Consider the following 15,564-nt stretch of genomic DNA (forward strand, 5'->3'; position numbering starts at 1 on the left):
TTAATTTCTAATTTTTATTGGGCTCATAAACAAAGTCCAATTCTTTTCTTATTTTAATGGCCTGGGCCTGTCTAGATCAAAAAAGTTATATAGCTATTAGAGAATCAGGACCCTGGACTCTACCGAGATCTTCTGAGAATACATTGTGCCGCGACGCATTTTAAACAAAAACCCACTGCAATACATATAACAAGAACCTTCTCGAACTTAAATAAGACTTTTGCCCTTTATATCTTTATCTTTATCTGTGAAGGGAAATCAAAATCATTCATCAAGCAAAACTTGTCGCTGTAAGTTCTTCATTTCTTCTCTGTCTCTCTATTTTATTTAAATTTCAAGAAGTTTATGAGTTTATTTCTTATGATCTTGTTACTTTTTAATTTAAATGAATTGATGTGCTTTATTAATGTCTAGGGTTTGCTGATTAGTCAGTTGTTCTCGATTTTCTTGTATGTTAGATTATACAAATAGAGAAATTGCAGAAAATTTAGATTAGTGTGTTCTTTCTCTTTTCTTGGTGTCTGAGAAGGTAAATTTTCTCCATAAAATTAATTATTGGCTCTCAAGACAGGGAATTTTTATTTATGGTTTATGCTTATCTTGATTTAAAAAAACGTTGGTGTTTGGCCTAGGTGGTTGTGGTTGATGTTTCTTGTTGTTGTATTAATGATTATAGTAATGAGGGGAAGAAGCTACAGTTACAGTCCTTCACCTCCTCCAAGGGGTTATTATGGAAGGAGATATCGGAGTCCTAGTCCAAGGAATCGTTATGGCGGGCGTTCCAGGGATCTTCCGACAAGTCTTCTGGTTCGCAATCTTCGTCATGATTGCAGGTATGCTCCCTTTGCTGCTATTTGAGTGAGATTTTATCATCATTTGTGAAAGGAATAATTCTTGGTTGGTACATTATATTTGATTATCATTCCCATGAAATTTTAGGGAAATTTTTCATAGTTGTGTTTGTTACATTTTGTTATTTTCTAAGTGCATTTTGAATCTCCAGTCCTGGAGAACAAATTTGCAGCAGCCAAGCCAAGTTTTGTTATGTGCCAATGATTATTATTGTTCTATGTCTGCCATTTTTCTTTCCCTTTTCTAGGCAAATGATAACCTATTTCAAACTTACCATAATGGATATTTGTTTAATGTATTTTGGCAGGACTGAAGACCTCCGTGGACCCTTTGGGCATTTTGGTCCTCTAAAGGATATATACTTGCCTCGGGACTATTATACTGGGTAAGCATAAAATCTTTTACTCAGAGTATCTATGTCCTGTTAGTAATGGTCAATTAACAAACTTGTAAAAGGTTTGTCAACTTGTCTGTCATCATAGTCTTACACAGCCATTTGGTAATGGGGTTGTTTCTTATTATATACTACTGGTTTATGGGAATTTGGTTGTTTTTATTGTAAGTGTTGAAGATACAAATGAAGTAATAAGAGTACATTGATGAAGACAACAATGAAGTAATAAGAGTACTTGAAGACACCAATCAATTAATAAGAGAATTGTTTCAAGATGATCATAGTGTACTCCAGGATTGAAGAAAAGTAGGGTTTGAATACAGTCGGGAGAAGTTCAAGTGTTGAAGAACATCCGACTCAATTTAAATAGTGGCTTCGTCAAGGTTAGCGGCCATGATTATTTTTATTTTAATGGTATGAGGTGTTGGCTAGTGTTGTCATGATCGTCCATGTTACACTGAGGTCACAATCATATTTGTCATTGTAGATGGTTAAGCACATATAAGGCTAATTTATATGTGTGTTTTTTCATTGCTTTGCTTCATTGTTGTGTGTCTTGGTAAATGGAATGCCACAGGGAGCCTCGCGGTTTTGGATTTGTCCAATATGTAGATCCAGCTGATGCTGCAGATGCTAAGCATCATATGGATGGTGAAATTCTTCTTGGTCGGGAACTAACTGTTGTCTTTGCTGAAGAAAATAGGAAGAAACCAGCAGAAATGAGGGCAAGAGAACGTGTAAGGTATACAAGTTTTCTCTTTTGCTGTTTTCGGGCATCTTTGCTCTTTAATTTGGCAGAATACTTGATGTGGTATATGAAATAGAACTAGACACTTTATATGTGCATTCTGTTTGTTAGGGTAAATTAATATACATCAGTTTTGGTTTGTGGTGGTGACTTCATACTTTCTTCTGTGCGAGTGATAGTAGCTGAACTCCTGTTATTTCAAGTTAACAGCTGCCTTTTGTTTTTGTTTTTGTTTTTGTTTTTGGGTGCTAAAGCTTATTAGTTATTACTAAGGAAAACAAATTGAACAGAGTTGGTCTTTTTTGTTGGTTTGTCTTAAGACTATAGTGATTATAGGAGATTCCTCTATATGACTAGTTTTATAATCTTGAAAAGATGGGATTAGCATCGCTGATGTATACAATCTGTTATCAGGGGACGATCATATGACCGCAAGCGATCTCCACAATGTTATTCACGATCACCTCGTTATAGACGAAGTTATTCTCGTAGTCCACTGTATTATTCTCGTTCTCCCAGGCAAAGAAATTATTCAAGGTATGCTGCTTATAGCATCTATTATTGCACTCTAATCAAGCCAGGGGTAACCCCTCTTCAACATTATTATGTGGAACTGAGAGTATGTAGAGTGCTGATTTCAGAATTGTCGTTTTATGTGCTGTAACAGGTCAATTTCTCCTAGAGACAGAAGATACAGAGAACAATCTTTCTCAAGGTCCCCTTATGCCCCAAGGAGCCAGAGCAGGACCCCAAGCCGGAGCAGGAGCAGGAGTCGGAGCGTAGAGTATTCTAGGTAATTGATTAGGTACAAAGTAATGAGAGATTCGTCTGGGCACTGGTCTGATGTGCTATCATGAGCTAGTATTGGATTTTCTAGAGTTGGTGACTCATGATTTGGTAGAATAATGAGTTATAGACTTGGCAATTAATCCGGTATCTGCATTGTCATAATCCTCATGTCTTAACCTCTTATCCCCAATTGTTTTCAAGTAGTGAGATGATGTGTGCTAATGGGTAGTATTAAAGTGACGTTTTTACTTTGTAGTGTCTTGTGCTCATGATTGTGTTTTTGTGCTTTACGAGCAGTGTACTGCAGAATCATTGGGGCAATGAAATGCTTAAAAATTGGTTTTTTTTAGAAGCACTAAATTACAAATTGACTTGGTTCATGTAACTGGTTCATGGCCCTATTAGACCCTTTGTTTCTTTGATTTTTCAAAAACAAATAAAAAAAATGGTGGATGAATGTCCAGTGTGATTCTACACATTGGTGTGGATGGGAGTGTTAATAATGAATAGTTTATTTCAATTAAACTCCATCCGACTGGGGGGAAATGTATATAGAGATAAGTAAAGAGTAATCTGTTGTTTTCTTCTGTTGATAATTTTAATTATGTCTTTCTATTTTGGATAAAAAAAAGGTATATGATTCTAAATCATGATAGAAACATATATTGCTAAAAGATTTTGATTGTTTTGATAAGCTATCATTGTTTTATGTTGGAAGTTATTATATACGAATAATATGATTTTATATGAATAATGTGAGAGTTAATTTAAGGGAATATAGTTGAATTTTTATAAATTAGAATTAATGATTTATATATTTTTTTTTTATTTGGAAAAAAATAAAATTGCATGGATACTTTTTTTATTACTAATCTGATGCAAATATGCCCATCGATGTCCGATTCCAATACTAAAATGGTGAACTTTTAAAAAGAAAGAAAAAGGAGAGAAAAGCTCCACTTTGAAAATTCAAGGAAAAGGAGAGTGGAGGTATATATATCATCAGTGGTTTGGATAAGAAGCATGAGTGGATTTACACTGCCTATGGCGATGGTAAATTAGTGCTTCATCCTTTATCCAGACACCTCTCTATGTTTTACCCCTTTATTAGTATGTTATTGTATCTTTTCATTTTCAATTTATTACACTAAATATATCTTTGCATCCATTTTTCCACTAGTCACACCAATTTTGAAAAATAGAAGTTATGTTTTGTTCTCTAACTTCTTCTTTTTTTTGAAATAAAAGGAGTTTTCATTAAAAGTATTTAATAAATATAACTTGTAACAAATAAATAAATATGACTATGTTCAAGAAATACATATTAATTTTTTCTTTTAAATTTCATTAATCGTGTTGATAGAATAATTGTATACAACACATTGGTTGTATTTAACGCATCAATAAAAAACACATTCTATTCGGTGGTTATATTTGAACTACAAATTAATTTTATTATCATTTGACGAATCTTTAAAAAAGTTTGATCTTTTCAATACCATAATTAAATTTATTTTAACTTTGATGACAAAGGGCGAATAGATTTTCATAAAAAAAAATAAACAAACTTTCATATAAGAAAATAATACAAAATACTTATTTAATCAAAAAAATTAAGAAATAACTGAAAAAATTAAATATAAAATAAAATTATAAACCAATGCAATCAGATTTACCTGATTATATTAAGATAAGATATATACTGTATACACTTTCAAAAAATTGACACTTTATCAAAGTCATTTAGTTAAAGAAGGAGAAAAAATTTCTTATTTTATATAAACAGATTTTAGTGTCAATAAAGGAATTGACTTATTGATTTATAGTTTAAAGGGGATATGTTGAGCCAGAATGTGAAAACAAATTTATCCTAATTTGATTATATATATGTATATAGGATGACTTTAATAATACGGTGTTAAGTTTTTTTGAAATTTAATATGTTACTAATTTAATTAAAAAAATATTCTTATTGATTGCTTACAAAATGTAAATACTAAATATGACTTCTAATTTTTTTTTTCTTTTTATTTATGAAATGTTTAATTGGTCGTGAACTACGTAATAAAAAAAAAATCATGCATTTACATTTATCACAGAGAGTTTAGTAGCATTACCTAAAAGTTGGAGTCATGCAAATGAGGATATTCGATCTCAAAAAGCCTCTCACCCCTAAAAATAAACACTTTTAATTTATTATATTAGTCTATTGACCGGTTGATTTTGATAAAATAGATAGAAATGATAGTTTTGAAAAGGCGAAGTACAGTTCTGTTTCTACTTATTATACACAAAAAGTGAAGTCACTCCCTTGGTTCTTCAACCAAAAGTCCTTTCTTTCACAACAAAGCTTTGATTTATTTTATATCTCGACAGAGCAACCAGACTGTACAAACCCTGAAAATTCTTCTGGAACATTCAACCTCTTCCATTTCCCATCTTGCCCCTCCTTTAGAAAAAACCCTTGTGCCCCACCTTGATAAGCTGATCCACTCACTAAAGCCCATTCACCACTTTGGACCCCACATGCCCCAAATTTAACTTCTGAATCTGCCTCGGCCCAACTTAACAATTTCCCTCCTTTATCCACCCCAATGCACGACTTTGGACTCCGGTTCACCGCCGCATCTTTCCATGCATCTTCAACGCGCCTCCATTCACTCGCCCCCGACTCGATCACCTCGGCACTGCCTTCAAATCTTCCTTGACTATCAGTTTGATATCCGCTCACAACCCAGAATTCAGACCCAATCACAACCCCTTCACACTCATCTCGCTCCTGACTCATCCGTGGCAACTCCGTCCACTCGTCCTGACTCACGTCATAAGACCATGCAGAACTCAACGCGGTTTTATTCATGTTATGTCCGCCAGCAATTATAACCCGCCCATTTAACTCACCTACAGCGAAAAAGGACCGACTCTCAGGCATATCCTTGCCTTGCCTCCATATCCCAGTTATGAAATCATACACAAATACATAACTCACTGGCTCATAACTCACCGGGTCCCACCCACCGATGACTAAAAGTTTACCTTCAGAGCTAGTAACTTGGCAGAACAAAGGTAACCCATCTGGGTACTCCGGAACCAGCTCGAATCGTTCCCAAATACCATTAATTGGGTCACATAGGGTAACTCCATATCTGGGTGGGCAAACCGGTTTAGAAGCAGAGATAGCAGGAAGTAATTGAATTAAGCAAGCAGCTTTATGGGTCTGTGAAGATTGCTTTCTGTGATAGTAAAAATGTTTGCTTTGAAGAAGATGGTTCCAGTTTTTGCAAACTAGGGATGCAACTGGGTGAGTTGTGTAGTGAAGTCGAGTTAGACAATCTAGTGCTATTTCTTCTGGAAGATCAGGGATCAACTCGGTCATTTTCTGTTGTTGCTTAGTTTGTTAGTAGTGGGTGTGGGTAGGATCAGGATGAAGTGTGGCAGTACAATCTGAAGTGTGGCAGGAAAAAAGAAAAAGTTAAGTTTTGTTTGAGAAAAATAGAGATTTGGTGGATATTTATAGCAAGTATTTGTTAAGATTCTTAACTGAATACTCTACAAACTGGATATGGTTATCACAAGATACAGATAACTGTGACTCTGCAATCAGCTGCTGCCACCTGGTGCACAAAGTTTTGTTTGACATGTCTTTTCTTTAATTTAATATTTCCAACAATTAATAAATAAATATAAAACCCACATCACAAAATTAAATAGTAGCTAATGAAGTATAAATAATTTTATATATTTTAATTTTATTAGGAACAGGAGAGGTGTACCTTGAGGTTCGATTTAATCTTCATTTCACGGTTCAACCAAATAAGATTAGAGAATACCATAATTTCATATCCAAAACAGATAAATACTTATTACTTTTATTTAAGATCTTTTTTAATTTTTTTTTTTTTTTTTACTTGTAGCGGGATGGAAAAATTCCATTCAATCTCATCAAAATCCTTCCGTAGTCAGTAGGAACTTATATGGTCAATAAGTCTTATACAGTCTTTCTAGTGTAAATATTATATAGCTTGTGGTTTGTTATAATGTGGAAAAATAGCTTCACTTAAAAATGGACTATTAAATATGGGTTTGAAAGTAAGAGGACCAAATCATGTATTATGAAAAACCTCAAGGATCATAGTTGTCAAAACTCAGCAGATCTTGGACCTGTTTGATTCGATTCATAAATGTAACTGCTATAACTGATAGCTAGTGTCTGATAACTGATAAATTAAACTGTTTAATAAAATTTTATTAATAATTGTTGTTAGTATATAAAATGACCGTTGATAATATAATATATCGTTAGATATATTCTATTTTATTATGTTATATTTAATTATATAAATTTATAAAAATAATTTATAATAATTAAAAATTTATAATTAATTTTTTAGCTCAATTATATTTATTATTAAAAATATTTATAAATGGAGGAACCCCTGCTCCAACCCAAGTTCCATGGCTTAGAAATGATATATTAGTGAAAGTTATTAACTTTAGAAAAAGAAAAGATTAATAAAAGTGATGGTGGAGGCCGGAGTAGCAATGACAACGACGACAATAGCAAGTGCAAAGACAACAGTAACGATAGCAAGCTAGTAAGGAGCAACTCCAAGTCAGGTCAATAAAAATCAAAGCGAAAGGAAAGGAACGGACTAGTGAAAGTGGATCAACGCCGACAAAAGTTTTTTAAAGGAATCTCATCTATTTTCTTTTAATAACTTAATATACTATAGTAACGACGAATGTTCAACGTCATTCAAACACAATAAAATAGCTTCAATGGAAATAAAACTGAGTATTTAAGTGGAAGAAATGATTTAGGCGGAGCTACGTAAGGGAGAGATGATTTAAGTTGTTTGGAATATGAGAAAGTGAAAGAAAAAAAAATATGTTTATTAATTTGGATATAGATTTACTATTTGATTTAATTAATTTAGTTTAGTTATTACTTTTTAAATTTAAAATATATCAGATATTTAAATATTATTAGTCCTATTATGCTGATGTGGCATTTGTGAAGGATATATAATTTTAAGAAAAATGATCTAATTGATAATAGTGAGTCTTTTAAACAATGACTGACTGAAAAATGTTTAATGGTATTCTAATTAAAAATTAAGGAGTTTTATGATATAAATTAAAATTTAAGGACGATTATAATATATGGGTTGAAGTTGAGGGACGGTAAATCTAAAGTAGGCAGGAAATATCATAAGGCTTTGGTTGGAATGAAATTGTGAATAATAAATATTGTAAGGCTTTTGGGTGGAATGAGATGAGAATATGGATAATAAATGTGATAAAAGGTAAAGAAGTAATGAATGAGGGGAGTGTGGATAAGTTTGTATGTCACTTTCATATAATTGGAAGATTGATGAATGATGGGACCCTAAATTGCTCTGTGGATTGATAAGAACAGACTGTTCCTTGGACCGGTAATGTTTCAGTCACTTTCACTGCCACCGTGGACTGGACTGAAGATAACCATCTCCTTCTCCTCCTTTTTTTTTTATTCATTTATTTATTTCTGAAAGAAATTGAGTTTTTAAAACTTGAATTCTAATCTCTTCACCATTTTCAACATGTCCAACAAATACGACCTCTAAACCAATTAGTACTTAAATATATAAATTTGATAATACCCACAATCTTATTCTAACAGTAAATGTAAATTTCAAATCGAGTGCGGTTTTAAGTTTGAATTTTTTTTCTATTTATAAATAAAAAGATATATAAATTTATAATATTAAAACAGATGCTGTTTTCTTTTCAACTGAGACTTTTTATTTTAAAAAAATAAGGTTATACACAAACCTTATGATGATGATGAAGAACTATTTATCTTGCGGTTTTGCACATGCGGGCTGGGCCATATTTATGGAATATGGACCACTTTGGTGAGATTGAAAGGCAAAAATGGGCTCCAGGTGTTTGCTTAGAATCTTCAATCTGGATGTCCATTCCTTTTCACTTTTTCAGGCTTTTTGGCTTTTGGGTTTCCAATGGGCTTCAGGTGTTTGCTTGGAATCTTGAATTAGGATGTTAATCCCTTTTCACTTTCTCAGGCTTTTGCTTTTGAGCATCCAATTCTCCTGCAACAATCACTTTGCAATTGGACTTTGCCCACCACCCTTGTTGGGAAATTGCAATTTGCAAATGCCTTTCACTTCATGTCCTCCTCTCAGGGGCATAAAGTTGGTCCTTATCCACCTTCTCGTGACAAAATTATTAGATAGACTCGCTGAGTGTTATTTATAAATTAAATCAATTATACGATAATTTTAATTAAGTATTATATTTTTGCATTGATTAATTATCGATTATGGGTAATTAATAATAATAAATAAACTAATTAATACAAATACATTACTTAATAAAAAAATTAACACTTATACAATTTAATTTGGTCTATAAATAATGTAATAAATTGAATCTACTTAATAATTTTTTATTCCACCTGGTGCATCTTAGACCCAGTTTGGCATCATCACAGCAAGATACATGCTTTTAGAAAATTTTATTACTATATTATACTTTTCAATATGAAAAATACATTCGAGTCGAATATTCAAATCTCTTAAGGACATCCACGTGGTTTACGCTCTTTAGAGTGTAATCTATGTGCTATATTATCACTTTATTATTATTATTATTATTATTATTTTCTTTTTATGCTATTCTTTACTGTAGATTGGGATATAAAAAGTGTAATAATATGAACACATAATTAAATTACATACGACTTGTGAAATGATTAGTAGGAATCAACAGTAGTTTCATCTTTAGGTCATCATGTCGAGTGATTGATTTTTCCTAATTTCAATCATCAAATGTTATAAGTTATCTAAATTCTCTTCATAAATTAAATAATATAATCAATAATTTTAATTCGTCATATCTGTCACGATCCACTCTGGGGGCCCGTGACCGGCACTAGGGAATGGGTAGGCTTAAGGCCACCGAAACCCGTAGTAAGCCTTACCAACCCGCAAATCCATATATACAATTAACCAAATATAAAGTAGTCATAATTATCTTGCATAATACATTATCATACTACCAACAGGAGTCAGAATAGTTATATAAATTTAAAAATTTCCTACTGCGGATTCTCTAGAGTAAAAATGACAAGTATATAATTACAAGTTAATTACAAAAGTCCGAAGAAGAAGAAGTCGGACTGTCGAATGTGCGATGGCGAAGGTCTTTACTATCACCTGAAAAAAATTTATAAGCGAGATAAAATCAAATAATCTAGAGACTATTGCAGTCTTCACAGGAAATATTAATTATTCGAGTCCATATACCAAACCCTGAACATAAACAGAAATCATGATGTCATCATACCATAATGAAATAAATAAATAAATAAATAATATCTTTGTTTCTTTTCTTTTCGGGACGAGTGGCTCGGTAGAACCCTAAACCCCAATTTCTAGTAGCCTTTCGGCTCTCTTAATCCAACAGGTCTGGCGCCCAGAGAGCAAGCTCGATCAGGGTCCTTACCTCCAGCCTGAACACTTGAATTCCAAATAAGCCAGAGAGCAAGCTCGATCGGGGACCTTAACTCCCATCAATCAACTCAGAGCAAGCTCGATCAGGCGAGACAAATTCATAATAACCTTATATCCATGATCATTACCAAAGCATCGGTGGCATGTTCTACAAGCCACATTTCCCAATTCGCAATCATCACATATAATAAATATCATTATCTGATGAACTCAACCAACACATATCGAAATAAAGATTAAAGATTTAAGGTAAAACAACGTGCAATTTGTGAGGGAAAAAAAATATAACGTTTATCTTATTATAACATACTAATAATAATATTTATATTATTTCAAATATTAATAATCAAGTGAAATCATTTATTTTGCGATACTAATAATCATATTATGCATAACTTTCAAAATAGCATATTAAATCAGACTTAGCAATAGTGCAATGATTAAATGACTTTAACTCACAGATTTGATGCGTTCCACAGTCCGCTCCTACGCCTCGGGTGGAGCTGGCGGGAAGGCTGAATTATCTAATAACAAAAGACATACAATTAATAGACATTCGAAAATTTTTCCTAAACTTAGACCCTAAGGTCGACTGCCTAGAATTAAATTGGACTCGAGGATTCTGCCGAAAATTTGACAGAACCTCCCCTAAATTACGGATATTTACCCCCCGTAAAACGGGTCCAGGACCTGCCAAAAACATATCAGACATGCTGGAAATTAATAACAGGAGCCGGGCCACAAGAACTGCATTAATATTTTCCCGACTCCAAAACACCACAATCCAAACAATTCAATTTGATTTATTTTTAAACTACCCAACACAAGCAATTAATAGCCTCAATAACTTTCTAATATTATAACAAAATTTTTTCAGAGTATAATAAAAGTATACCGAGTTGAAAATTAAAATATTTCGCGCGTCCAGAAAACACTGGGGTCCGGAAGCCGGTCCCGCCAACAGTGTCGGAATTCAAATCCGGAAGCGCCTACGCGAAGCTCAAGTTGCGGAGAGTCCGGAAGGACAAGAGTTTTGGCCGGAAAGTGGCCGGAAGGCGGCGGATCGGGGCCGGAAAGTCGCTGCTCACGCGACACCTTTCAAGGCTGCCGGCAAGGATTTCCGACGGAGAAGGGTTGCTTCAAGGGTTTTCGGGGGTGGGGAGTCCGATTCCGGCGCCAGATCGCCGAAAACAAGCCGGCAAGAGGCCGAACGGCGAAGACAACTCCCTACCTTCGGCTAACGTCGGCGGAAAGGAGGAAAGGGGAAGGAGAGCTGCTGCAGAGCGGCGGGAAGGGAGGAAGGCGCTGGCGACGGCGGCGGCGAGCTGGGCGGCACGTAGGCGGCGCGGGGAAGAAGACAGTCGACGGGGGGGGAAGGGAGAAGGAAGGGAGGAAGGAAAAGGAGGAGGGGGAGGGGAGAAAAAGTTTTTTTTTTTTTTTTTTAATATATATATACATAATTATTATTATAACTAAGGGTGTTACAATATCTCTTTTTACTTTTATAATAAAAAAAAAAGAAAATATAAAAATTTATATCTTGTGATTTTGCGTGTATTTTTTTTATGAACATTTTAAAGTAAATGTCAATTTTATTTTACTTCCGTATCCTTCTAACTAATATTATTATAATCTTTTTTTATATTTTGATATCAATAAATATTTATTTTCAATAGTAGAATAATTTTTTTAAGTGATTTAATATCAAATTTATGAATAAACTACTCTTAAAAATATTATGAAATTATCTTAAAAATTATGTCCTCTTTTTTTGTAAAATTAAGAAATACATAATGGTTTTACTAATTGGGAATTTAGTACAATTAGTTATATATAATAATTACTTAATGAATAATTTTATTATTAAAATTTTATTATATCAATATAAAACTATAGAATTTTAATGATATTATTCGAAAGAATATTAAATTGAAAAGAAAATAAAGTCGCTGATTCTAATACGATAAAATATAACTATAAACTTTTAAATGAAAAGGCCATAAACACAACATACTTTTCCTATACTTTTTCTTAAAAGAAATGATAAAAGAAGAGACTATTAAAATATTAATACAATTGCAATTACAATTTCTCTTATAAATATAATATAATAAAATAAGACTTCAATTGTTTTAATTTGATTTTTTTTTTAAATATTCTTTGAGCTTTATTTGGGTAAATGTCACAATCCTGGTAGTTCTCCAAATTCATGCCTTTTACATCATGCAAGAACGCATCATATATAATACCTAAATATACTAATGCACTAAGCACAACTAACTTTCTCTCCCCGTGGCTCCTTTTGTTCCACAAAAGGTAATTCGTTATTAATTAATAACTTATCTTTTATCATTAATTATATGTCAAAAAATAAAAGAAATATATATATTTTAATATTTCGAATATTCTATTAAGGTTACGTATTAAATGACTCGATGAGATCCAATTACCAAAGGACTAACTTTTATCATTTTAATAATGATGAGACCCAAACTCAATAAGTGTTAACTTTTTTAAGTTAAATTTTTATTAACGTACTGTATATTCTGTTCTCATTTTATTTAAAATTTAACACGTTCCAAAAAAATATTTTTTTTAATAAAGAATATCAAAATTTAAAACTCAATAACATATATTATAAAAGAAAAATATTCAATTTTTATAGTATATAAGAATTGAAGAATATAAAATCCCATATGAAAAATATATGAGATATAAGTGAAAATTGAGCTTTTAGCATATAATTGTAAATTTGGTATAATAATCTCGGATCTATGAAATTTTTATATGGTATTAGAGCTCAAAATTATGGAATTCGTTATAGCTAATTAAATTCTAATAAAATAATATACAATTTTTAAATAAATTTTATATTAGCAAATCAATACATTTCACTATATTAAAATATCTCTTCAATTTTATAATTTTATTTCTTTTTTATATTTTTTTCTTAAATGAAATAAATTTATTTCATGTATTTCAACTAAATATAATATTAGAAACAATTATTGGAAATAACATTTTAAATTAGAAAATATGAAAATATAAAATAATATGTAAATGGTAAAATAAAAAATGAGTCTCAATGGAAGCCAATTAATTTTAATATAAGACAATTTCAAACCCTCTTATATGACAGATGTAATTTGACCCTACACTGAAAGCTTAGGAAATTCCTAAGAAAATAAAAAAACGTTGCTGTCATTAAATAAAAGACATCATATTCAATTTGTGTCATGCTCATGTTGAAGTCCAATCTCGTAATTATTTTCAAGTAAATATTACTCATTTACTTTAAACATTTTAATATGTAATTTGTTTTTATCAAAATGTTGTTAAATTGATTAATTTAAAGAAAGATTTCTCACCTTACACCTAAGAGTCGTTCAGCTCAAAATAGGAAATGGAAATATGAATAGAAATGATTTATCTTATGGAATGTTACAGATTTTATATTATTGAAAAATAAAAAGATAAAAAATTTATAAGGGTGAGAATTTAACAAATTAAATGACTAGTTCTAGTTATTTTGGTATTGATTGAAATTAAACTCAAATATATTAATTGAGCTCTACAGTTTATAATTTATTTAATATATATTTTAATCACAATTTAAATTTAATTTCTAATATGGTACAAGAGCAGTTATAGCTTGCTTATTTTTCAGTAGATTTGGTTTTTCATATCATGGGTACCGTTGTCTTTTAATTTAATTTCAAATTTTAGAGAGTGGATTCTAATTTCAAGTGACGAGTTGCATTTCAAATTTTAGACTGAGAATTTTAATTTCAAGTGATGATTTCAATTTCAAGCGATAACTGGGTGTTAAAATCAAATTTGAGTTATATTTCAAATTTTAGAGGGAGAATTTTAAGAAATGATTTCAATTTCAAGTGATAACTAATAGATGATAAAATCAAATTCCGGTTGCATTTTAAGGGGAGTACCTACGTCGATAAGGAATAAAAAACACAAACCCTCTATAAGGTAAAAAAATCCAACCAATCATGTGGCTAGTTTTAATCATTTTAGCCTTGGTTGAACCTAATTCCAATTATATTAGTTAGCTTCTACACTCTCTCAATTATTTAACTCATATCTCAACCAATTAATTCAAATTTTAATATAAAATAAAAGTTAAATTCTTTTTATATTGACAGTAATAACAATATTTAATTAATTATTATAGTATAAATGCATAAAAATAATATAAAGAAAAGAAAAAAAAAAGTGATTTTGAATGAGAAGAGAATCTCATAATTTGTAAGCAGAAGGGGAATTCTCTGCATAGATAATAAGGCTGGGAGAAAAGGGAGCATAATGCACAATGGATAATCAATGTGTGTACTGCTTGCAGTTGTGGGTTGGAACTTAGAAGCTGGACCAAAAGTCTATACAAAAAAAAGATGTCTACAAATTACACCAGACGTACCAGAAAAGTTATAATTGCGAATAGGAAGAGATGTGGACACAGTGCCTGCCTTGCCTCCCTTTAAAGCTCCTTTTCTCAACCAAACCCCCCATCCCCACGCGCCATTCCCTTTTGCTCAATTAAATTCATCTACTCCTGTTTATTTACATTTATATTTTCTTACCTCCAATACTTATTCTTTTTTATATTTATTTATTATAAAAATAATAAAGTCTTTTGTTGTCATATTAATTGTCTTTTTAAATTAAAAAATATTTCAATTACTTGTCATTTTTATATATATCTAATAGAACTTTATTTTATTTTATCATTGTGTTGGAATATGTGTAATAATTTTATAATATTTATAAAATGATAAATTAGTCTAATTTAACTAGCTTTTTTTTTGTAATTAATTCTATTAGATATTTTATTAATTGAGTGAAATACTGAAAAATGATGGGTATAGAATGAAGGGAGCAGTACTCTTTTTATTCCATACTAATATTTATTTTTTTGTAATTCATTTGGATTAAGGATGCATTTAATAGACTTGTTTATAAAAAAATGCTAAATAAAATTAAATTTCCTTTCTGTACTTAGTGTAAAATTTATAATACATATTCCAACACAATAATATAATAAAAAATAAAAAACTAATGTTTAGATAATTGAAATTTTTTTAATTTGAAAAAGAGAAAATTAACATGAAATATATATATATATAATTTCTGAAAAACTGGTTAAGAGACACGATTCAAATAAAAATATAAAAATTGATTTTATTTGATAAATAGAGTGTAATTTTTTAAAGGATGCAGCGAGAGTATTCATTAATTGGAGCAATATTGTGAAT

At 31.1% G+C, this 15,564-nt stretch overlaps 2 protein-coding genes across 3 annotated transcripts; one reads left to right on the plus strand and one right to left on the minus strand.

Moving 5' to 3' along the window:
• The first annotated feature begins 150 nt into the window (after positions 1 to 150).
• Positions 151 to 3,031, plus strand: LOC8258405 (serine/arginine-rich SC35-like splicing factor SCL33). 2 transcript variants are annotated; one of them, XM_002531536.4, is made up of 6 exons: positions 151 to 290; positions 677 to 833; positions 1,160 to 1,237; positions 1,824 to 1,988; positions 2,409 to 2,531; positions 2,662 to 3,031. In XM_002531536.4, the coding sequence occupies exons 2-6, from the start codon at positions 679 to 681 to the stop codon at positions 2,789 to 2,791; spliced, it is 651 nt and encodes a 216-aa protein (XP_002531582.1). In that variant the 5' UTR covers positions 151 to 290; positions 677 to 678; the 3' UTR covers positions 2,792 to 3,031. The 2 variants fall into 2 exon arrangements, with proteins under 2 accessions (XP_002531582.1, XP_048225513.1); XM_048369556.1 differs by lacking the exon at positions 151 to 290 and having other exon boundaries at positions 658 to 833.
• Positions 3,032 to 4,956: 1,925 nt separating this feature from the next.
• LOC8285757 (F-box/kelch-repeat protein At1g80440) lies at positions 4,957 to 6,280 on the minus strand. Its single transcript, XM_002531535.4, has one exon. The coding sequence runs from the start codon at positions 6,157 to 6,159 to the stop codon at positions 5,146 to 5,148; it is 1,014 nt and encodes a 337-aa protein (XP_002531581.2). The 5' UTR covers positions 6,160 to 6,280; the 3' UTR covers positions 4,957 to 5,145.
• Positions 6,281 to 15,564: the final 9,284 nt, after the last annotated feature.

Source organism: Ricinus communis, chromosome 10 (assembly GCF_019578655.1).
Source record: "Ricinus communis isolate WT05 ecotype wild-type chromosome 10, ASM1957865v1, whole genome shotgun sequence".
Taxonomy (NCBI): domain Eukaryota; kingdom Viridiplantae; phylum Streptophyta; class Magnoliopsida; order Malpighiales; family Euphorbiaceae; genus Ricinus; species Ricinus communis.

What these genes read in the sequence shown, in the direction of transcription:
- LOC8285757 (XM_002531535.4), bottom strand. Translation starts at nt 6,159, where the DNA reads ATGACCGAGTTGATCCCTGATCTTCCAGAAGAAATAGCACTAGATTGT.
- LOC8258405 (XM_048369556.1), top strand. Translation starts at nt 667, where the DNA reads ATGATTATAGTAATGAGGGGAAGAAGCTACAGTTACAGTCCTTCACCT. An exon ending in AATCTTCGTCATGATTGCAG is followed by an intron (nt 834 to 1,159) that starts GTATGCTCCCTT and finishes GTATTTTGGCAG; the next exon opens with GACTGAAGACCTCCGTGGAC. An exon ending in AGGGCAAGAGAACGTGTAAG is followed by an intron (nt 1,989 to 2,408) that starts GTATACAAGTTT and finishes ATCTGTTATCAG; the next exon opens with GGGACGATCATATGACCGCA.